Genomic DNA, 24,656 nt, shown 5'->3' with positions numbered 1-24,656 from the left:
CGCCCCTCTCTATCTACTCACTCTCTCTCTCTCTCGCTCTCTCTCTCTCTTGGCGGCGGCTGTTTTTTCCGCTGCCCTAAACCACGGGCCAGGAAGTGTGTCCATGGTGACGGCAGGAAGTAAAGTCTCGGCCAGGTCTCCACGGCACGCAACGCAGTGTCTGCGGCTCCTTGAATTGTCTTGTTTTCTCATTCATCTAAGCCCGAAGAATCATTAAATGTTGCATCTTGCATCATCCTCTTACAGTTATGTGATTTCATGTTAATATTGGATAAATATAATCCTGATTGTATGTGTTATTCTTCTTATTTTGTTATGGATCAGAGAGGAACGACAGGCGAAGTTGCACTCAGGCTATCAGGTCTGTGTTTTGTTTGCTCACTCAGTGTTTAGCGTTGAGAGACGTGACAATATGTGTTATATGGTTTTACTAATGAATCTGCCCCCGTCTGGACAGAACGGCACATTTTGCTCCATCTCTCTTCCACCACTGAACAACAAATCCAGGACATTCTTGGACGTGCATCCACACTCCCATTTTGTATTTATTCCAGTGTTCACTCAGCGAAACACTTCGATTTAGTTGCTGAAAGTCTCCTGTGGTGTTTTTCTCTCGCTCTCTCTCTTTCTGTGACCTTTACCCTCTGGCTTCACGCAAGCTTGTGCCAAAAAATGAGGGGTATCTGTATGCAGGACACATCCACACAGTGCCTACAGTGTGTGCGAGTGTTTCTGTGTTTGTGTGTCACTTGGGAGGGATTGATTGTTGGCTCTGCCTACACAAACTCCTCACCGATGTTCTTCTATAGCTTGGAGAAAAATGAGAGGGAGGAAAGCGCCAACATACATGTGAACAGAAAATAAGCAGATGAACAGATGTTATTACATATGTGAATACATTAAGTAAATCAAAAGATTGGTAGGCGTGTGAAAAATCCACCTCATCAAGTAGTAGATTATATAAACGTAATGACACAATTGAATGATTTCTAAGATGGCAGCTGGGACTTTAAAGGACTAATTCTTTGATAAAAGGTCGTTCCAGGGACTACTTTTCGCAGTAAAGCCTTCAGCATTATTCAGAGCCAACATGGAATTATTATTTCTTTTTTTCTTCAAGGAGACATTTGCACGTCTCAGATGCAGGTGCGTTGGGAAGTGTCACTTCAGTCTTGAAGAAAAGAGCTCCTGCTAACTTTATTGATCACACTTACGTTTCGGTCCCTCTGGACCTTCATGAAGAGACTTTTGATGAAGGTCCAGAGGCTTCAAGGGGCTGCACAGGAGAAGACAGAAAAATGACTGATGAAAAGATGAATATATTTGAATCAACTGCACTATTTTTACACACAGCAAATCTTCTTTTCTCCTCAATGAAAAATGGGCCAGTGGCCTATATTCTCCGGCGCTTCACTGCTTCTCCCCAGATTAGCGCTTCCTCCTTTCCTCCGTATCTCTCCCCCCCCTCTCCCCCGCCCTCTCTCGCTCTGGGCTTCTGAACTGATAAGTGCTGGCAGTACTCGCTGCCTCATTGGACACGAGGCCGTCTGTAAGGAAAAGGACCTAGCCTCCTTCTTTCTCTCTGTCCCTCTCCACTCCATCGTCTAACCTCCTCTCATCCCTCTTTTTTCCCCCCTCTCATCCCATAATCCCGTGCACAATATCACTCTCTCCGCTCTTCCTCTTCACTTCTATATCCCTGTTTTTCGCTGTCCATGCCTGTGGTGTGAATGAGAGGGGAGCGCTTGAGGGAACATGACCGACCAGACAAGGGTTAATCCTGTGGTAATGGGTAGGGAGTCTCTCCCAAAAGCATGCAAAAACAAACAGGACATCCGAGAGAGAAACTTACAGGAAGAGGAAGAGAGAGCAAGTGAGCAAAGCAGTTAAAGGAGGGAGAAGACAGGAGAGGTGGTGTTACACAAGGTGTTTTATTTGGCGAGTGTACATAGGCAGTGTTCTCGACGCGAGAGACATCAAAGTAAGATTAATGGTCAGAAATCAATTCTAATGTTTCCCGGCAGCAAGATGCTCCTGTGATGATGACGGCTTCGTTCCTGCCCCGTGTCTGCGCTATAAAGAGCACAGCGAGGCTTAAAAGAGCAGTTATGAAGAATGAAAGAGAAAAGCAATGCCAGCGTAGTGATGACGAAGGGAGAATCCGAAACTAAGAGGAAGAAAGAAGCTAGCGTTGGTTTAAAATGATGTGGATGAGGAGAGGGGGCGGATGGCACAACCTCGGAGCATTGTGTTTGACCTTTTGATGGCAGGATTGTATTTTAATTTGAGGCGTCTGTGTGTGTGTGTGTGTGTGTGTGGGGATGCATGTACCAGATGGCAGCGCTACGCTTAGCAGTGAAAAATGACACACTGTACAAGCGACATAAATGTCATCTCTGTTTAAAATCCACCTCGCTCAAACTTGCATTTTGCAAAACGGAACATCTGCTATTAACAGCCAGAAGTCTGACTGAGTGCTTCACCATTAGTGGACTAACTTAACTGTTAGCTCATCACTCGTATGAATAAATCATAACATGTCCATTACTAAATCCATTTCATATTTTGAGAGATGGGATTATTATAAAACGTGTCAGCAAAATTTGAATATTTACTTGCCTTGAAAGGGCAGACTAGAGCAGGTGCAATGTAGGTACTTTTACTCAAGTGCTGTATTTCATGCCACTTTAGGCTTCTACTTATTACTTACTTATTCAACGACTATAGCAACTGGTTAATTTACATTTATTTAAATTAAGGTTTTAGAAACAAAACATACGATAAGATTATGAAATACGATGCATTGTTATTGATTAAAAGTTAAGATGAACTCTACCTTGACCAAGTACAACAGTGCAATGCTCCTTACATATTAATGCATCAGTAATGAGTGGCAGGGCTATTTTTATGCATTGAAAACTTTTACTTTTGATACTTAAAGTGCATTTTGCTCATAATACTTACTTTTGCTTATGTAGAGTAGGACTTTTCTTTGTGATGGAGTATTTTTATAGTTTAGTATCATTACTTTTACTTAAGTGAAGGATCAACTGGACATTTATCACAAAAACATTCCTTACTTAGGACTTCTTAAAGACATGACTTGAATGTTTTGACCTACTCAATCCTGGAATAAATAATAATAAAAAATAAATAGGATTGTGACAGGCAGACCTTGCATGGCGTCACAACTTGAATTATTAGGGCTATGCGTTGAAGTGAACAAAACATTGTAAACACAGCTTTGAAAGGAAAATGTATAAATGATGCTTTAAAATGATGAGATTGAAGCCCTTTCAATGGTCAGCATTTAGAGACCTGACTTTGAATAGCTTATTAAAAAAAAGGCACAGCATTGGTTTGAGCCAGTTGGCTGTGGTTTCCAATCCATTTCAACCGCTAACCACGAAGACTAAATTCCCATTGAAAAGGTTCTGTCTGTAGTGTGTAGTGATTCAATGGCACACCAACGCCAACACCAAATTGAGCGCAGCTACTACGACTAGTCTCTTCTGAGGGAGCACCAAGGTTGCCTTCATGTTCACATAGTCAACCAGTGTGCTTTCATTGCGGCATTTGGTACGTTTATTCAGCATTGGTGGGATAATCCGGAGACCGAGGCAACAGCCGCTAGACTGCCAGAAACCGAACAGAAACAAGATGAGCACAAGCAGAGAAACCAAACTCAAACTGTCCCCGACCACCTCAGTAAAAATGAAAAAGGAGACACAGCCGCATGCTAACAGCATGGTGTCATTTTGTATCCCAGCAGGGTGCTGCAGTGTAGCAGCGGTGGATAATGCTTTTACATGGCGATGTGCAGCGAGGGCTAGTCGGTCCCTGCAGCGACTGGACAGTGTTTCCTGCTCCGCGGTGGCCGTCTGCAGGGGGCGTCTGTTTGTTGTTTGCTATTGGAAACCTGCAGCTAGGCAGGTTGGATATCTGTAGCGACTGGTGCATATCGAGCACTGATCAATGTCTGACTGTTGCTTGAGAGCCCGCGGGTTACAGAACAGAGAGCACACAGCATGTGGTTTTCATTGTTTGACGTTACGTTCAGTGTATTGACTGTGTTACGTCCCAGAGAGGTCCTGGGGTGAGGGAAGAAACATAAGGCCGATGTGCTCAAGCGCTGGTCGCCGTTTATTGTTTATGGTCAAATAAATGAATACAACTTGAAAACTGGCGCACCGTCGTGCCAACCTCAGGTAGCCAACAGGAAGTTCTAGTTTGGTGACTCGCAATTAGGAGAGTATTTCTGTAGTTAGTTATGCAATTATTATGTATTTGTTTGAATTACAATGTTTACAATGTCACCTCACCATGACATTCATTTATCTTGAATCATGATGGGAACATTTTCCATTCCTTTAAGAAACGTCTGAATAAGAAATGTGTATGTGTGCGAGAGAGAGAGAGAGAGAGATTAAGTCTAAGGGAAAAGGAGGTATTATGAAAAACAAAATATTTAACCAATTTCTTTAATTATAGCTGTCAGCGTGGCCAGCAACCACATCCAGTACAACACTGCTGTTAAAACAGAATAGCTTCTGTGTTTGTACAAAGATAGCCTTTCATTACCTCATCTAGAATTACTCACTTCAACCAACCCCAGTATTCAACCCAAACTCAATACTTCTGCTGGGTTGTGGAGATAACCACCCTGCACAGCACAAGGGGTTCTTTGTAGGGTTTGCATTATTGTGTTTCCTTGTTTGTACTAAGCTGAGAGACATGCAGTACTAAACCTGCAGTAACTGATTTTTTTAAGTTGATATGGTGAAGTTATTAGCACACAGCTGCCTATTTACACATCCAGCAGACAAAGAGCAACATTAGCATTCATTTAGAATCAAGTTTCTAACAGTAATCACTGTCCTTTTACCTCTGTTTTGGGCTCTGCTTTCTTTACCAGCAACTAACCGTGTCATCCTGCTGTTTGGTGCTGGACAGGTTGCATACAGAGGGTTTTTAGAGATGTAGAGCCAAAAACGATGCTAAGATAGCAGTCAGAGTGAACTAAAACGGTAAAGTTGTGGGCCAGAAAATTATAACAATGAGTTGAAAGATGCTATAAAGCCTCTGTAAAGCTGAAGGGACCTGCAATTCTCTGTGGGATCATCACTATAAACAATCCATCTCACATTTACACGTAGTCGTTTGATCCATTGTTATCATAAAAATATTGATCAGAGGTGCTTTAAAGAATAAGGGCTGAAACATTCTTATTTACACGGCATCTACAAAAGTATAAAGATCCTCTGTTTGCTTTTTTTTGTTAGATGTTATAGAAATAAACTAAACAAATGTATACCAATACTGTTCCTATGGCCTACAGCACACAAAGATACCAGGTATCTTATACAGTAGCTAATAATTATGTGTGATGCACGCTGCTTGTGCATTAAAATGAAATGTAAAGGGAGATACCAGCACTCAGGGACGATATATGTAACAGTGGACAGAATTTAAACATAATATATGTTTTAGTAATTACTCATTGTTGGTAATGCATGTAGTCACCTCAAGGAATAAAATTCTGCTGCATTAGGAAGCCGTCCCACAGCAGCAGAAGGACAAACAGAGAGCTGAGCTGAACTTAACACCAGAAGCAGCTGCAGATTGCAGAGTAATTTTTGCTAAATTTCTTTAATTTAATGAGATTTTTTTTTTTTGCTCTTTGTTTCGTCATGAGTGAATGTGAATAGGCGTCACGTGGGTTGACGTGAAATGCTTGAAAGAAAAGGCAATTAGCTGCATGCTCAGAGATGCAAACATCTTACATCTGTGGATGGGTGGGTGAGACTTCTGACCTGAGAGGTAGATTTTGGAGGCGGACATTTGCTACGACCTGCAACAGTAGAGCTCTTCGGCCTCCCACTCTCTAATCCCTCACCTCCTGCTGCTCCTGCAAGACAGAAGATATATTCTGAGAGAGGGGAAGAAGGCGAGAGTGAGAGATATAGATAAAAAGATGCATGGCGAAGGAAAGACGATATGAGAGAAAGACACACCTCAAACTGTGGTACGTTTTAAAGTAACATTGTCTGAATTAGAGAAAGATTACATGAGGTAATTATATAATTTGGTGTGGCATTTTGTCATTTTTGGAGCGCTATGCTGTTTTAGAACAGACACTGCCATACATGGACAGCCGAACAGATTTTTGTAAAGTCGAGGTGAGTTTCATGAGAGAGATTTAAAGATGGAGAGTGGGTGGGACTCCTACACTCTGCCTTCTTTCGGTCCATCTGAGTGAAAAAGAAAAATATACTGAGAGAGAGAAATAGAGGATAGGAGGTTCTGAAATGTCAGGGTTTATTTAATGAGAGATTTAATGAAGGAGACGGAGACTAACTGCTGCGTCCCCGAGTAAAACATGAAGCAACAGGGCCGAAACAGACAGAGTGAGAATTAGAAGACAGAATTAGGAGGTAGAGAAGTTGTACAGTATTAAATTGTTTTTTTCACATTTATTTTGACACTTAAATTACTCATATTACAGCCTATGTTGGCCTCTCTACTATGTCTACAGTTTGATGCCACTTTGTCAGATTTATAAGGGATTGTTGCTGGATTGTTTTATAGCAGAAAACAGAGAAGAAGAAGAAGACGCTCCTCTTCTTCTAGCACAAAGTCAACCAAAAAATAAAAGCAATGGTGGAAAGTTTAATTCCTCAGTCAATTGAAAAATAAAACCAACATACTTAGAGTGACGCCAGGGAAAGACTGGCAGCTTGTTGATGGAGAGGAAGTTATCTGGTTTATGGGATTTGTGGTTTTAGATTTTGAGGAGTAAAAGCACTGACGATAACAATGATGTAAAATCATCTACGGTATCATGTTATCAGCGCTGAAACAACTAGTCGAACAGAAACCTAATCAACATCAGTTTTGATGATTTCCATTTCTAGCTTTGATTGGTAGACAATTAATTGGCACGTATTTTTTATGAGTCTTTTTTCAAGGTAAAAATGCCAATTATTTGCTGGTTTCAGCTTCTCAAATGAAGATCTGCTGTTTTTCTTTCACTTATATGATATTAAATTTGAACTATTGTCTGTTTTGTATAAACAAAACCATTAATTGGCCGAAAACGTTTGGTGTTCTGGAGAAGAGTTGCCATCTGTTTTAATTTGAGATTGCTTTGGTAGGTAGCAAACATGTCAAAGGTCATTAAGCATTTTAATCTTAAAGGTCCAGTATAGACACTGAGAAAAGTATGAATTCTTTTACTCCAGCCTGTTTGGTGAAACTCAAACAGCTGAGAGTTTGAGGAGCCTGAGAAAGACGCATAAAGACGAACAGCAAAAAAGACAAAAGGCCAATTCGTGAGGGGAAGGAGGGATGGAGTAGAAGAGCAAGTTAAAAAGGAAAAAACAAACTGGCAAAGACAAACCAGGCACACAAAGTCTGGATATATTGTGTAGAAAACAGAGTACAAAACAGTACAACAGAGTCTATTCCTCTTTCCAGATCTCTGTCAGAGAGATTTTTGAGCTGCTATCCCGGTGGTTTGGTTGCCATGGTAAAATCTAAAGGCTTGTCTCCATGCTGAAGTCCAGCACAGTTGGTGAGCGCTCTGTGTGTGTGTGTGTGTGTGTGTGTGTGTGTGTGTGTGTGTGTGTGTGTGTGTGTGTGTCTCTGTGTGTGTGTGTGTGTGTGTGTGTGTGTGTGTATGCATGGCTTTGATAAGAAGAGAGACCGAGGAGAAAGAGTTGCAGAGTGTGCGAGCATGTGTATTAATCATATGACTGTCACGATGCGATCAGCACCCTGTCTTTGTCTTTTTATACTCACTCTTGTATTTGTGTGTGTGTGTGTGTGTGTGTGTGTGTGTGTATGAGTATGAGTCTTTTTTTGAACCAACACTGATGTTGTTCATAACAAAATGTAATGTTTCCCTGTTGCAATTAGACTAAAATTCAATGATAATTTAATCTACAGAAACATATGACTTACACACTTTAAATGTGTGTGTGTGTGTGTGTGTGTGTGTGTTTTTGTGTGCGTCAATCATCCTAATGGGGGATTTTATTCTGAAAGGGATGGGGAGGGTGCGAGGTGAAGCGAGAAGGGGAGGGAGGATGGTCTCTGCCCTGTCGCTAGGTAACAGTCTTTAGGCCTAAAGGCAAAGCCAGGCCTGGTCTCCATGGCAACGTCACTGGTGTGGAGGATGAATGGAGTTTTGGTGGTTGTGGTATATTGGTATATGTATGTATGTCTGTATATATATATGTATATATATATGTGTGTGTGTGTGTGTATGTGTGCTCAACAAAGGTTGAGTATCTGTGGTGAATAGTGAAATATGAAATATGAGACGTATAATAGAAAATAAAATAATAGATTTGATCTCTATAAGTGCTCGAGGACTCAGCCGATATTGTCACAGCTTTCACACCAAGGTCTTCTACACTTAATGTTATCTTTATTTGTACACACAACGACCTCAGGACTGCATTCATGTACTTGATAGAATATATTGATCGACTGCTGCTGCGTCTAAATACAAAGCATGTGCGCCTTCGTTCTTATTCCCTCTCATTTATGAAACCCCTTGTGATCGGACATGGAGATAAAGACAGACGTGAGGGAAAGGATCGAACAGGAAAAGAGACGAGAGGAATAATGGAAAATAAAGGGCCAAAGAGGAGAGAAAAAAAGAGCTGTATAGGGAGAACAGTGGGTCTCGTCTGGATGGATAATGGACTGATTGCACAATGTAAAGCAGACTATGGTGGAAGTGGTGGTGGGGGGTGAACAGTTTAGTCACGGAGTGAAAGAAGACTGCTTGGCATCCATTTACACCATGAGCAGCCATGGACGTTCAAGAACGGCGAAACTACAGAATGAGTGCAGAAATAATCCAAGCTGCAGTTATAGACTCATTATTGACTTTAAAATTAAGGAGAAATGATATAAAACACATGCTTTGCCATACAAACCTCGGCTTCTTTGACTTGCTTTGCAGCTTGAAATAAAACCGTATCAATTTAACAAAGCAAAGTATAGTTTTTGAAAGTCAATTCAATTCAGTTTGACCAGAGAGTGAAGCATGTACAAATAGGTTTATTGGCTTTCTGTGTTGAGAGTTATATGAGAAAACCCATGTGTCATGTCTGTATGCAAAATGAGAAGCTCGAGTCAGGACGCGTTTAGCTTTAGCTTAGCATAAAGACTGGAAATGGAGGAAAATGAGCGCAGTGACTTCCTGGAGTTTTAGTGAGCTTTTGAGGTGCTGGTAGGTGGATTTCTTTACCTTTGGGGAAAAAAAACAGGCTAGCCGTTTGCCCCTGATTACAGTATTTATGCTAAGCTAAGCTAGCTCACTGCTGGCCCTAGCTTCATATTTAACAATTCAAGATGGGAGTGATTTCCTAATCTAACACTCTCCAAGTAAACAAATAAGTGTATTTAAAGACTTTCACTGTACCTGTAAGATACAGTATGGCCCTGTTTAAGCCTATGTGACAAAAGTTGATGATAAGCTCTCCAGAATCAGTTAAAACTGCTGGAGAAAACAGTGAGAGAAGAGAGAGTTCATCTCCTTTTAGTGCAAATCTTTCCCTTGCAGACTGATCACAACTTGAATCCATTTACTTCTCATCCAAATGTTTTGTCACTAATTAACTTCCATATTTAACAGCACCACCCAAACAGCATTAACGGTGTTTATTTGGTTTATTGAAAACAACGTTGAATCAGGAACCGTTGTTTCTCCACCTTACCCTTTCTCTAGTCTGTTAGTAGTTTGTTTTTTTTTCCTGTGTCTGCTTTGCTCTCGTCGCAGAAACCTGTTGTCTTTGTTGCGTTTATTGTTCGGACTCAATGAACAATTCAATATATAGCTGAATTGGATTTTGTAATTATGATTTCAGTGACAACTCTTCCTCTCTCTGTCTCTCTCTCACATTTAAAGACACACACACACACACACAGGCAGCAGAGACAGAGGAACGAGCAGACAAAAGCATGTTTGTGTTCATGAGAATGTGAAGCACAGTGGGTCTCTATGTATGGAGGCAGTGTCAGGCTCGTCCCAGAGAGACGGGGGGGGGGCGTCAGTTAGAGGGGATTTTTCACAAACTCTTTTACTTAGAGCATGACTACAATATTGCACAGGAATTTAAAAATACATATATATACAGAACCTTTTACAAAACGCTGATGCATGGTAGTCAGCCCTGTTTTTAGTATAATTTACCTAAAGTATCAAAAATAAAAGTTCTCATTCTGCAGTAATATGATCCCTGTCAGGGTTTCCTATTATATATGATGCTTCTGGATTAATATTACTGCCTATGTTGCGTTTTACTGCTGTAGATGTTTAAGGTTGAGCTAATTTGAACTACTTTATATACTGTTGGGTAGTTTAATTTACAGCAATGCATCATATTCTATAAGATCAGCATATGTTTGTAGTGTTTCTCTCCTGTGAGAGGCACATGTCTCTAAATAGTCAACCTTTCATGAGCTCATAAAAACAACAGATGCATTTTCCAGCTAATCCAAGGGGGGTTTTAAATAGTTTATTTATCTTAAGAAATAGCAGTGTCAGAAACTATAGTAAGTAGTGACTGAAGTTGTCAATGTAGTGCCGTTAAAAAGTACAATATTTGCCTCTCAGATGTAGTGGAGAAGTAGAAAGTAGCATAAAATGGAAATAAGTAAAGTACAAGTACTTTATAGCTTCATTATAGCTGATCACGCAATACAGGTGGTTTCATTCATTGTCCAATTTTTCTGTCTTTGTTGGCAGGCAACAGCAAAAGCGTGGATATATATATATATATATATATATATATATATATATATTGATTTGACTTAAATACAGCTGCCAAGGAGCTGCTGTTAGACGTGGTTGAGAGGAAGCATTTATGACCTATGAACGCTCTTAAGATTTAAGACTCACTGGAGTTTTCTGCTTTCATCTAACAGCCGAACAAAGAGACATGTCATAGAGATCACCTGTATTGTATATATGTATGGAAGCGCATTTGTGCCAAAATAAGGTTTTTTTTGTCTTATAATTGTGATGAAAGTTTCTTTTTTTTTTTGGATTTTGGATAATTATGGGATCTAGAAGAATATAGAAACCAAACACCAAAGATATTCAGTTTACAAGGATATAAAAATGAGAAAAGCAGCAAATCCTCAAATATTTAAAAAAAAAATAAACAAGTCATTAATCAATTCTGAAGATTTTTTACAGATTAATTTTCAGTCAATTTACTTAAAAATAAATGTATTCATTGTTTCAGCTCTAGTCATAATTATGACAAGGTTTCTTGTAATTTTCGTCTAGCATCTCATCAAAGTGGATTTTCCTTTTAAAAGTGGCAGAAATGAGCTTCCACAGTTAGTGATTAAACACAAAATGATTGAGAGCTAGAGCTGAAAATCAAAAAGAACAGACTCATTTTAGAATAGAACAAATAAGAACAAAGAATAAAATAGCAAAGAAATCATAAATAGTAAATGAAAAGTACTATAAAAAAACCCAAATAGAATTTCATTTTTTCAAGTGTGAAGCATGGGCGACTATTTTGATAGAAACATCTCAATTTTGTGGCTGAGAAAGAGTTAAAGGCAGCAGGGAGAGGGAGCGATGAGAGGGAGGCGCTGGGAGAGAAACACTAAATGTAGCCACTCTATCTATTGTTTGGGGGAGTTTTCCCTTTTCTCCTCTAAAAGTACACAAAAGCAGCGCCAGTCCATTGTGGTGCAAAACAGAGAGCATGCAGGGCGACCTGGGTCGAGAGAGGAGGCACACACACACACACACACATTCATTCATTCATTTCAGTCTGCCTCCCCTCCGACACACACACACGATTCATAAGCTCGCGGGTCGAAGCGTTCAAACACACATTCACTTGAGTGTGCACGCAAATACATGCACACACGCAATTCACAAACTTGCATTTCAAGGCAGGAGGCACACACACACACACACACACACACACACACACACACACACAGTATTCAGACCCTTGTATTGAAAGGAGTTAAGGTGCATATCCCTGCTCTCTCCCACGCAGCGCTTTGTGTTGATTGAGCAAGTTGCTCTGGTTAGAGTGGAGATGAATGTGACATTTAAGACTGAAATAACACACACACTCTCTCTCACACACACACACACACACACACTCTCTCTCTCTCACCACATGCACGGTAAAAGCGCTCTGTCATCGTTGCGCTCTCGACCTGAGGCTGAGACCATGGATCAGACAAACCAAACCAAATGCCACCATTAGCCATTAGAGAACAGACAAACAAATCTGACCTTAAATCAGCCCGGTGGGACGGTTACATTGGACGTCATATCTGCTCTGGTGTGCTGCAGCATCCCATACATCGCATGCTGACTTAAAGACTTTTTAACTGTCAGTGTTTGTCAGTACAGCATGTAGACCTATTCATCAAGTCGCCAGTTATTAGCTGGAAATGCTCATTTTTGATGCCTTGTTGATTTAAAAAGTCTGTATAAAATCATCCTTTTCCTGTCACTGTTGTTTATCATCTTTTCAGGGAGAAATTGTGCATATTATCCATATGCATCCGTATGAGCATGCTTAAGACGATTAAGTAAAGATAACCTCATGGTTGTTGCACCATGAAATGCTTAAATAAGCTGCCGCTACAGTGTCCAAAGCTCCACAGCGAATGGGGGCCCTCTGGTGGTAGCTGCAGGTAACAGCAGCTCTGTTATATAGGTCACACCACTCATCACAGAGCTCTTCTGGGCTTTCTGTATGGCGTGTTTATCTGTGATGAGACTGAGGGGATCAGAGGCAGACAGAGCTTCGTGCCAGTGCCCATGATGCACTGCACCAAGCGGCAGCCTCTCGCCAGATGCATGGATGCCAGGGAGGGGTGGGGGGTTGGGGCTGCAGTGTGTGACACAGAAAGAGATGTATGCCTTCAGATGCACGTTTATATTGTAGGAGGCTTATGTTTCATGGTCGCAGGGACGGATAAGGGAGGGAAGCAGTCCGGCTGCGACTTGTATCACTCCCCAAAGTTGCCAAAGTGTCCCTGAAGTGTCCCATTCAGCTCAAATGCAGCTGGTTTTAAGTGACCTTAATCATTTCCACATAACTAAACTGGTGGCTGGGGAAAATCTCTCCAAAATGTTGGGATAGGAAGGCCTTTGGAAATCCCGAGGCAGCCATTTGATTGGATGTGAGGTTGAAAGTGTTGAACCTCTAGTCACTGTAGCATGATGTCATTGGCAGCCCACTACAGTATGTCTCCACCTTTTATCTATACAACTTTTATCCTTCATTTTGTTGAGACCTCTAACTCGCATGTGATTGTAAACTGAATTTCTTTGGGTTTTATGCTGTTGGTTGGACAAAATAAGTCATTTGAAGACATTGCGAGGGGTAATTTGTCACTATGTTTTTGACGGTTTGTAGACTAAATGATCAACGAATCAATATACATGATAAGAAAAAGAATGATTAATTGTAGCCCTAAATCACTTGTTCTATTAAATGTCATAAAAAGGGTCCCAGAGCCCAAGATGATGTCTTCCAATATCTTATTTTGTTTGAGCCACGAGGCAAAAACCCAAAGATATTCAGTTTACTGTCACAGAAGACAAAAATTTGCAAATGTTCACCTTTGGGACCAGAGGGGAATTTGGGATCAGTGACAGTTTTAACATTTTTGCTTTTCTGTCAATCTAATTATGCATTTTTTATAAGGATTTTATACGCCACCCGCACAAATTACAGACTTTTTTGTTCCTTTGTAGCTCTTCACATCGTGCAATTCACCATAATATCTACAGTAATATAAACGGCTATCTGGATATGAAGGTGCATATGAATAGCTTGACCCAAATGTGTTAATAGCGCCCATGGACTGTAAAAGCCTGCGTTTTCTTCTTGATCTATTTCCTTTGTTTTTTCTAAAGAGACGCAGCTGAACAGAGCAGACGGCCTCACAACATGTCTGAATCACTCTGTCTGTTTTTCTGTCTCTCTTTCACTGTGTTGTTTTGTTTTGTTTTGTTTTTGGTCTTTTTCTCACTAGCTGCCTGTTTCTGAACAACTCGCATGCCAACACACACACTCACACACACAACACACACACACACACACACACACACACAGACAAATACCCTATCTTTGTGAGATAACAATCCTAAACTTTGACCCATGAGTCAAGAGTTAAAAGTAAAAAGTAGTTGTAAATGTTGAATGCAGTTAAGTGTTGAAAAAGTAAGGACAACAACCATGTCTACCCAAAATGCCCTCCCTCAAATGAGTTACAGAAGGGTATAGTAACCATTTTATGTATGAGAACCAATTTTTGTATTTTAAATAATTCCTTCTGTTCTTCTTTCTGTTCTTCTTCAGTTGGTCCACTAGAGGACGACAGAGAGCCATAGAAACTTCCATTAGAGCTTGAATTGATTTGATGAAAAGCAACTAATAACTCATATTTTTTCCCCCCTCTTTGCACATGATGCTGCAGGTCAAACTCCATTTTTAGGGTACATGCTAATATATGTGGAAGGTACAGAGTTTGTATTTACAGCGGCAGGACGGTGGACTCAAAATAAACTAGTGTCCATCAACAGTGTGGCTCATTGATGTGTTTCCAATTGTTTTTGGACAACAATGGAAGTCAGCTCTTTCAGGCTCACAAATACACATCCCATGATACACAGGAAATGCTTGATAGTTGTTTCAGTTCGTTGTTGGGTTTGGTCTTTCCATGAGGTGTGTCGACAACAAGGATAATATAGAATATCATCAGCCTTATCAGTTAATCAAAGATCAGTTCAAGTAAAATCACTATAAATGGATAACCTTGTGATGGAAAACAAAAGCCGAATGCTGACCAAAGTCCTTCACTGTGTGCACAGATCTCCCCGTTGGGACGTCCTTAATTAATGAACAAGACAGTGTTTCTTCCCGTTTTGTCCCGTCCTGTCTTTTCAGTCAGTCTCCTCTTTCAGCTGTTTGCTAAAAACAAAATCTGCCACACAAAGAGAGAGGATGGACCTGTTCGATATGTTCTGTTCTCAGTGTCTTTGTGCTTTTTCCATCCCACTCTGACAGTATGCTATTGTCATTAGCTAAGATGTCCTAACTGTTTCTGGACTTAACATTCTGGAGTCTGGGAAGTAGGTGGGCTGTTTGAAAATATCCTAATGTTGTTAAATTGCCCGGTGTGCAGTCGCAGTTCTTTGTTTCTTTCTCCCCGTTAGTTTCTTTTGCCTCGCTCTGACGTCCTCTTTACTTTTGTCATCATTTTATTCCATCTATCTAACGGTTTCTCCCCTCTCTGCCTCTCCAGAACATGGCGGAGTACAGCTCTCTGCTCAGCGACCTGTCTGAAAACATCACCAACGAAGACTTGGAGCAGCTCAAGTCGGCCTGCAAGGAGGACATCCCCGAGGACCAGAGCAACAACATCACCTCCTCCAAGGAGTGGTTCAGCTACCTGGAGAAGAACGACAAGCTGGCCCAAGGTGAGACATCAAATCATCCATCAGATCATTCATCTCATATTTGATAATGTCTTGCTAATTCGCTATCTACCTGGGTGAAGAGGTGAGCTTTTCTCCTCTTATTTCCACATCCACTAGGCCTCAACTGATGAAGCATCTTTGCGTAACATGTCTGATATAACTTTGAGGCTTTTTCAGTGAACCTAACAACACTTCTCATGCAGATAATCTATCGTACATCGAGCACATCTTCGAGATTTCGCGGCGACCAGACCTGCTGACGAGGGTGATTGAGTATCGCACCACCGTGCTCAAGATCTCTGAGGATGACGAGATCGACACCAAGCTCACACGCATCCCCTCAGCCAAGAAATACAAAGGTAACACACTCAATGCTTGATCTGTAGAACATGTAGATATAGGGTTAGATTTATGTGTCAGTTTCCTAAAATATCATTAAGGTTACTCTGATTGGCTTTTCTGTTTTGGATAGAGCTTTCTTTGTTTATGGTGTAGGTTTCTTATGATTATCTCTTTTTCTCTACCCTCTTTTTCCAACCCCTCCCCCCTAAAAGACATCATCCGCCAGCCCTCTGAAGATGAGATCATCAAGTTGGCCCCTCCCCCTAAAAAAGTGTGAGGTCACGACCCCCAGCCCTGATCTTTGCACCTTGATTTCTTCACTCCTGGCACTCCAATCAACCAACCAACCAACCGTTTCTGACCAACCCCATCACTCCCCCACCTCAGCCCCCTCACACTTACTGCACACACCCCCCACACACACACACACACCACCCTCCTTGCACTAACACATGCCGTGACACAGAACCACGCAGGCAGCCACCTACAAAGCAACCAATCAGATCGTAGCAATGCAGCCTCTTCCCGAGCTGATGGGAGACAGGAAGCTGAAAAAAAGACAGTAGAAGAAGAAATCTGGAGACGGACCGGCAGCGTATGTGTGTGAGGAAGGAGCGCGAGAGAGAGCCAAAGTCTACCAAAAGCTGAGTGGGTCAGTTCAGAACGAGTGTTATCTGTAAAAACTGTTCAATCTGTGATGCTGTGTTTATGCAACCGTCTGTGTGTGTGTGTGTGTGTGTGTGTGTGTGCATGTCAGTCAAGGTTGTTATAATTAAAACATCCACTCACAAAGAGTTTTAAACTACAAACCCTGCCTTCAAAACTCAACAACAAAATGAAATTCTAAAAATGTCAGTAACCTGATCGGTAACCATAGAAACAATTAAGCTATGACACATAACTATGACTAACATAATTCAGCAGTGCTTAATTGTTTTTTTGAGGAAATGCAAAATAGCCAAAATGTCAAAACGGATGAAAACTAAAACATGTAAATACACAGTTTACATGATCAAAAACTATTTTAAAAACAAAACTGCAGTTAAAGTTAATACTTAGTCAAAAGAAATTAAAACTTATCGAAATCTCACACTTATGACTCTGGTTCATTTCTATGAGGGTGCTTGTTTTAGTGTGTAGCCGCATTAATTGTTCAGGCGTGTTTGTAACGTGAAAGGGATAGTTCGACATTTTGGGAAAGACGCTTGTTCACATTTTTGCTGTGACTTAGATGAGAAGATCAATACCACGTTCATGTCTGTTTGTTATTTAAATATGGTGCTACAGTCACCAGCAGCTTAGCTTAGCATAAAGACTGGAAACAGGGGGAAACAGCTAGCCTGGCTAGCCTCGTTTGAACACTTTGGTTTTTGTATGGATTAAATAAATTGGATATATTGTGTTAATTAGTGAGCTTTAGAGGTGCTGGTTGGCAGGTTTAGTTGCCTTTGGACAGAGCCAGGCTGGTGATTTCTCCCAATTTTCTGTCTTTGTGCTAAGCTCAACTAACTGGCTCAGTTAACGGCTTCATATTTACCATACATGAGTGGTATCAATCTTCTCATCTAAGTCTTGGCAAAAAGGACAGGACTTCCCAAATTGTTTGATTATTCCTTTAAAGCCTGTATAGTTCATTAAAAAAATGACAGTTATCAAGTTACCATCTTCTTGCCTCTTGTGGCCACGTTGCCATGAGGTCGCTGTATTTGAAACAAAACTTTAAGTCCAACTTAAAGGACAGGACAGTCACTGTTCCTCAGCTAGAGGTTTTGTATGCATTCCCTTTACTCTTACACAGATAATTATATCATGTTTCAAGAGCAAAAAAAAAAAGTCTAATATTTTAGAAGATACTTAAAGCTGATTTTCATAGGAAAAGCCAATATTTGCCTTTAGCTTATGAGTTACTTAGAGTAAAATATTTAAATGGGAAATTATAGCAATTATTTCTATACTATGGATGTTCCTTATTCACAGGTTCTCTTTTCATCAAGGGGATCAGTTAGCATGAAAGTCTGTTGTGTGAGCTGGCTAGAGATGTAAATATACAAATAATATATTACAAGAAAATATAGCAGAAATAATATATTGACCTGCAGTGTGTAGTCCATAGAGGACACTGCGGCTCTAGCAGCAAAATTCCACCGTACGTTCAGTTTCACCGTGTCTAGTTTTGTAACTAAGACTTTCACCCTAATTGTATGTAATTTGAAACTATTCAGTGTCTCTCAGTGACAGATTGAGATGAAAAACACATAGCGAGCACTAAAAGTACGTCTACTTTGGACTACATTGGGGAATTCAAAAGTATATTTTGAGAGAGCATTACTGTGTAAAAATGTTGTGTTACGTGACACACAGAGAGACAAACGCTAATCTATTCATTCACCCATTTTATTTGTTGCACAGAAAATAACTGACCAGCTCGGAAAGGGGACAAACTAAAGCCTGTGGAATTAGAAATAGATGCAGATGAAAGTGAAAGAACATTTCAGAGCGAGAACATGGCATGTGATAATAAAACATGTCCTCTAATAAACTGTACATAAAGTAGATTGTGATGAACACAACAGCTCATAACCCGCTGACTATGCCATTCCCACCATGCACCAACATAATAGCTAGCAAGACTGTTGAAACTAAACTATAATAACTGCTCTTTTGAACACTGTGTCTCTTTTTTCCCCGCGTTGAAGCCTTAGCGGACTTTGTGTTTACCCCGAAATTTTTCAGAACTGTGAGAGATTGTGTGTGAAGCGGAGACAGACGCCGGCACACAAGTCAAGTTAATCAAAAACGGCTCTCACTTTTAAAGAGAGTGATGCTACTTTTATTCTGAAATTTGCTAAGGACTTCAGTGTTGGTGTGTACAGAATGTCTGTGGGACTATTTCTGCCCCCATTTTTGTTGTTATCGAAGCTGTAGGATCAAAAAATGAACCAACATCATAAAAATCAGTGTATGACTAGTCATTTCTCCCAGCCCCGCTACCTCCCTCCTTCCTCTCCCTCACCACCACGCTCCACTCCAACCCCCAGTGCCAACAACCAAGACTTTTATTTTGATCGCAGTTTCTGTGATCTGTTTTGTTTTTTTTCTTTTGTATTGCTCGCTGTATATTGTAGTGTCGGACCGATTTGTATCCTATGCATTTACGTCTGTAGGAAAACTGCACTCTAACACATCCTCCCAACAACTCACTTAATCTAAAGAACTTTAATTGTGACAAGTCAGGATGTTTGACAAGATCCTGATATTGAATTTGCATGATTGATGTGCTGAGTGGAATGGCACTTGATAAGAGGAATTGAAGGTTGGCAGTTTCTGGAAAGAAAATAAATGCTTGTTACCAATATTCATTGTTTGAAACTGGAAAAAAACAACAACTTGTTAGACCAACTATACTGTACAACTCCCATTCTACTCTCTTGCAAGAAAAGTCTGAAGGTAACTAAAACATTCAGGAGTTCTTTAATGCCAGCAATTGTATAGCTAGGTTTAATAGTCTGAAAACAGTGGACTTGCATAAAACATCCAGTTTATCTAGGCCAGATCAAGCTTTTTATAGTATTATTAAAGGAATAGTCCACCCTTAAATACTTTAACACTTTTATATTTGCTATACTTTGAATTGAACTGGGCCCATGTGTCATTAACTATCAGATTGATTGCCATGAAATTGGGTACAGACATTCATGGTTGCCAGAGGATGAATCCTGATTAATTTGGTGATGCCCTGACTTTTTCTCTAGCGTCACCAATGAGTTAACTTTGAGAAAACTAACGCCAGCCTCAGCTGTGCTTTGTGTTTAGCGCAAATTAGCAATTAGCATTGTTCTCACCATCTCACCTCTTTCTGCAACTCAATACTCAAATATACAAAGATATCCTGTTACATGCACTGATCTTTTCAGACTGATAATATATAACAGTGTCAGAGTATTTGTAGGTGGATTTTCCCCTTCAGCGCCCCGACTAGCCCCCGCTAGGCCTGACCCTAAGTGAAGCGGTAGCTGCCCTCCTATAGCTTGAGCCTAGTGAACACCAAGTGGGACCACTGCATTTATCACAGAGCTGAAATAAGAGCATTTTGTCAGGCAAAGGGAGGCAGTTGTACTTACTGCTATGACCTGTGGGTAATGGTCTTTCCTAGCGTTACAATGGATGTGACTATTGGCCATAAATGTTAGATTTCCACTCACCATTTTCAGTGAAGAGCTTTGGTAAGTTTACAAACCAAAAGGCAGGTCTTTCCAGATCTTGGCATGTGTTTCCATTATTGTACAAATATCAGCAAGGGAGGATTTGGGCCATTGTATTTTTTTTTTCTTTTTATTTGAAGTGCTTTTTGAATAGCAACTTGTGAATTTAGATGTATGTGACCAAGTGACTTTTATTTTATTTGTTTTCCTCTCTCTCAGATTTTCAGTAGGCAATGGACTCATGTTAACAATTGTGTGGTAGTTTGTCAGTAGTTTGTCCATGCAATATCTGTAAACATCAAAAAAAAAAAAAAAATCCAATTGCGTAATGCTCTAGATGCTCCTGGTTTAGTTAAAACAGCAGTTTATTCAGTGGAGTGCTAAAATTTGTGTCAGCATCAAAATGTGGCTGTGCCCCATTTCTTGTACTCTAAAGTCAACCCCCATCAATGTCACCATGGTAACTGTGGCACAGCCCCTCCGACTTCATCACCAGGCAAATTATATGTTTGGCATTGCTTAGTATTTTCCTCTGTAGCCATCGGCACATAATATATCAACATATCAGTCACAAATGATGTCAAATTTGGATATCCACGTACCAAGTACATATCAACTTAGTAAATGCTGCAAAAGTATAAACCTACTAAAATGTGTATGTATTTATGGTGAATACCTGATTATAACCAATACATGAGCATAGATGAAGTAGGAAACGAAGAGGCAGATATTGTGTCAAGGTATTCAGCACGTAATGCTAACAGTAAATTAAAATTCATTCAAACAAGAGTATCATTTTCCCTTAAGGATAAGACTGTGTTTTGTTTTTTGTTTGTTGTTTTTTTTTATTTTATTAGGTTGTAAATATGTATTTTGAATATATATCACTGTGTTTGTTTTGAAATTGATTAATTTATTTAATGCCTATATATTGTTGTTTTTACGTATCCTGATTTTGTTTGACTAACTGGAAACAAATCAAGGGGATGAAAAAGTGTTACTTATCTAATGTTAAGCAGACCATGCATCAACACTTTTATAATTCATGTTATTCTCTTCATTTATGTTTTGCTTGTTTCGGCTTTGGGTGATGATTTTACAAAAAAAAAAAGTGATATTCATTTCATTGTATTTACTGATATGTAACATATTATGTTTTACTGTGTCGTATTTGATCAGATGTGTCGTGGTCACTGCTTGTGAAATGATTTTATTCAGAGAGTTTCCAAATCATGACAAAAGATAAAGCAGTCACAAAGTCATAATCTGCCATTTTGTTCGCATGAGACGTGTTGTCACTTGCACATTGCACCAAGAGCAGGAAATTTAAAGAGTATAGTGTCTTAAAATGTTGGGCTATGTGCATGTAGAAAGTTAAAGAAATGTTGACCCCTGAGAAACAGACAATTGACAAGCGTCATCTGAAAGATAAGCAGTCACTCTAGTTTTGTATGTAGCCAGAAAGTGTTCAATATTAAATAAATAAATAAGTAATCGTGACATGAATAAATAATTGAGCAAACAAGCTCAACAACTGCTACATCATTTAGCCAGTTAGCTCCTGCAAGCTAGCGCAAAAACAATGTCAAATAGAGGCTGCTGTAAATAAGTGCAGTACACGGACACTGTAAATATAAGAGAGGTTAGTTACTGTGTCTGTGTTTATTTACAGAAGCTTGTAGTTAGTTGAATCAGAAGGACTTGGTTGTTGTTTTTGCTCGAGCTAACTGGCTAAATTTGGCAGCAGTTGATGAGCTTGCTAGCTTAAGAGAGGCTGGGGGAATGTGATTGGCTCAGAGAACATTTTGAAATAAAAAGATCTTTAAAAAATAACATTAAATGATAATGAAGTTGAACTTTAATAATTCCTTGAATTACATCACAATTTATTGGTTCTTTTGTATATTTTACACAATGTATTAACATTATTATTTATTTCATAATGTTTATCTATTCAATACTGAACGCTTGACGCTCCATAGTTTTATTTGTTATTTTTAAAGTGATATATTAAAAATGGCACATGGATGAAGTGATAGAGTGAAGAGGTAACTAAACTAGTAGTGTAAGTAGTGAAGAGTAGTTTGGGGGGCTGTAGCTGTAGATAATAATTGGTGTGAGCAGAGAGAAATATGTAGGTTCATACTTTGGGGAAACATCTCTCGTGTGTGTGTACAAGATGTCACACCTCTGCATCCAGTTAGTATCATTTTGAATGTGGCAGGTGTTGCACAAGAATGCTGTATAATGTTGAGATGTAAGAAATGATAAGGTGTGGTAATGTTAGAAATGCTGAATGTCTGGTCTGTCGCATAAGATGGTTTTATGTTTTCCTTTGCACCTTTTAACGTTACAGGAAGAGTGTGAGTCATAATAAGTTGGGCGCAATATTTTTAACCACGCATACTTACAAATAAAAGTGTTTTTCTTTTCATTTTGACAAATACAGTTTAGATTTCATGCACAAAGAAGCAAGCTTTCACATTGGAGGTAAAAGTGCCAACTTGATTCAGTTGCAAAGTGCTGGGGTGGATGGACTTGAAATGCTTGACATTTAGCAACGTCTCCTGAGGTTTGTGGTGAACAATCTTTATTTCAGATGTTTGTGGCAAGATCGCAGATTTTTTTTAAGTGTGTGCGTTTTACAGTAACGGACAATAGAGGCTATTTTGAAGTGTAATCTGATTTTTGTAACTGAAGGTTTAACGTAAGGCTTAAAAACATTCCTGTGGTGTGGTTTAAGTTTCATGGCATCTAACAATTTGACTTTGCGTGAAAGGAGTTGTAGGTTAGAGGAGGTTTTTGCAGAGGTATCAGACAGGACTTGAAAAGTCTAATAGTGTTAGTATTATACAAATGATCTCATTGTCGTTGAGGGTGGACATATCTGTGATTTTGAAACACTAACCTCCAAGTAGCAGATATATTTCCCAAAATGCACTTGCAGGGTTTTGAAATGAAATTCAAATTTTTCCGATGCTAACTTGACTTTTGACAGTTTTGTTGCGTTAGTGCAGATGGGCAGCATTTAGAGCAAGCTTGAAGAACATAAGCAAATGTGAACATTTCAGCTATAAATAAGCGTAACATAACGTTGCTGAGTTTAACTCTTAGGCCCTGAGAGTTGCCCTCTGTGTGTCACTGCCTTGAGAGTCAGTCAGTGGGATGTTTTCTCTCATATTCTGTTATTGTAAAGTGCTTAGTGCTCAAATGGTGTAGCAAGTGACAGGTGTGTTTTTTTTCACAGAGTCAATCCAGTCCATCATGTTAGTCAAGACCTATTGCTGTTAAACAAATGTGATCATTTAGGTTCACGCCTGTTAGATAATGTGCACACAGAAGTGATCCAGTTCCAGTGACAAAGAAACTGACATGGTTTTGGAGGATGTGACACTGTGCTTAACAATGCAGTGAAGGGCGTCATTACATCCATTTTTACATTTTCGCGTACAGCTCACAACGTAACCCTGTTGGATGCCATGGGCTCAATGCTGTTAGAAACTTTTGCTAAGGTTTTCCTCTCATGGGGCAAGAAGTACTTCAGGATTTATTTTGCAATGACTGCAACAAAATATGATATGAGGTATTATTCAAACAAATATAAAGGTGTGGCTTTTGTCATGATTTAAATGAGACTGAACTGAAATTATGCCATTTTGTCATTGTGCTAAAATGAATATAAATATTATATATTAAAATATATTTGCTAACCTATACTGTGTTGCGTTGCTTTCTTTCAAAGATGGTTGAGAGGTGACAAAAAGAAGAAATTTGCAATAAGCCCACTGAAACCTTATAAGAGGACTCCCCTTTAAACTAATACACAACATGTGCTGAGAGGTTGTTGTTTGTTTCTTTTTTCAAGCGAAAATGCCAAACATTTCATGGTTCCTGCTTCTCAAATGTAATAATTACACTTACAAAACTATTAGATGGACGAAACAAGCATTATGAAGGTGTCACTTTGGACTTTTTTACAGGCCAAACATAGTAAACATAATCAGATTAATCTTGACAATAAATAATTATCTGCAGTCTCACATAAAATCGTTATGAATTAGCTCCACCACAACCAGCTGCAACAATAAATGCTGTTCACACAGTCATGCATGAGTAACAATAATCTAATGATATAGTATATAATAATATAGGGGACATTTTATTACTTTGACTTTTTATACCTTAAGTACGTTTTTCTAATTATACTTTCTTACTTTTATTAAGTAACATTTTTAGGACTTTTACTTGTAATGGAGTATTTTCACAGTGTGCTATTAGTACTTTTACTAAAGTAAAGGATGTGAAGATATTTCCTCCAGCACTGCAAAGTGACAGCTGCATAGCAACCGTAAAAGTCCAGCACAACTGTTGTCACTATACCTCATTGTCCATTTATCAAGCTGAACTTGTTTCTTGAGTTGTGAAGTATCTATGCAAAGCCCTGAGTCAACAGCAGAGATTTAATCCAGCTCTGGTGAAACCTGAACAGGTTGAAACAGAAAGTGAAGAAATGCATTGTTAGGTTTCCTTATGAGGATGAATACTGAAAGTGCATTTTGACTTCTTAACAGTTGAGATGACTAAGCTATGATGATTGAGAGATAGAAATCATTTTCATG

At 39.5% G+C, this 24,656-nt stretch overlaps 1 protein-coding gene across 1 annotated transcript in view; it reads left to right on the top strand.

The window, feature by feature from the left end:
- The window catches only part of LOC139306176 (astrocytic phosphoprotein PEA-15), a 37,146-nt gene extending 21,006 nt beyond the window's left edge, over nucleotides 1–16,140 (top strand). The window contains exons 2-4 of the mRNA XM_070930137.1: nucleotides 15,319–15,493; nucleotides 15,697–15,852; nucleotides 16,048–16,140. Of these exons, the coding sequence (XP_070786238.1) occupies nucleotides 15,322–15,493; nucleotides 15,697–15,852; nucleotides 16,048–16,112 (393 nt within the window). The 5' untranslated portion in view covers nucleotides 15,319–15,321 and the 3' untranslated portion in view covers nucleotides 16,113–16,140. The remainder of the gene's footprint in view (nucleotides 1–15,318; nucleotides 15,494–15,696; nucleotides 15,853–16,047) is intronic.
- The last annotated feature ends 8,516 nt before the right edge of the window (nucleotides 16,141–24,656 follow it).

The sequence above is a fragment of the Enoplosus armatus genome, chromosome 23 (assembly GCF_043641665.1).
Source record: "Enoplosus armatus isolate fEnoArm2 chromosome 23, fEnoArm2.hap1, whole genome shotgun sequence".
Lineage (NCBI taxonomy): Eukaryota > Metazoa > Chordata > Actinopteri > Centrarchiformes > Enoplosidae > Enoplosus > Enoplosus armatus.
This window is presented reverse-complemented; position numbering and strand designations above follow the sequence as displayed.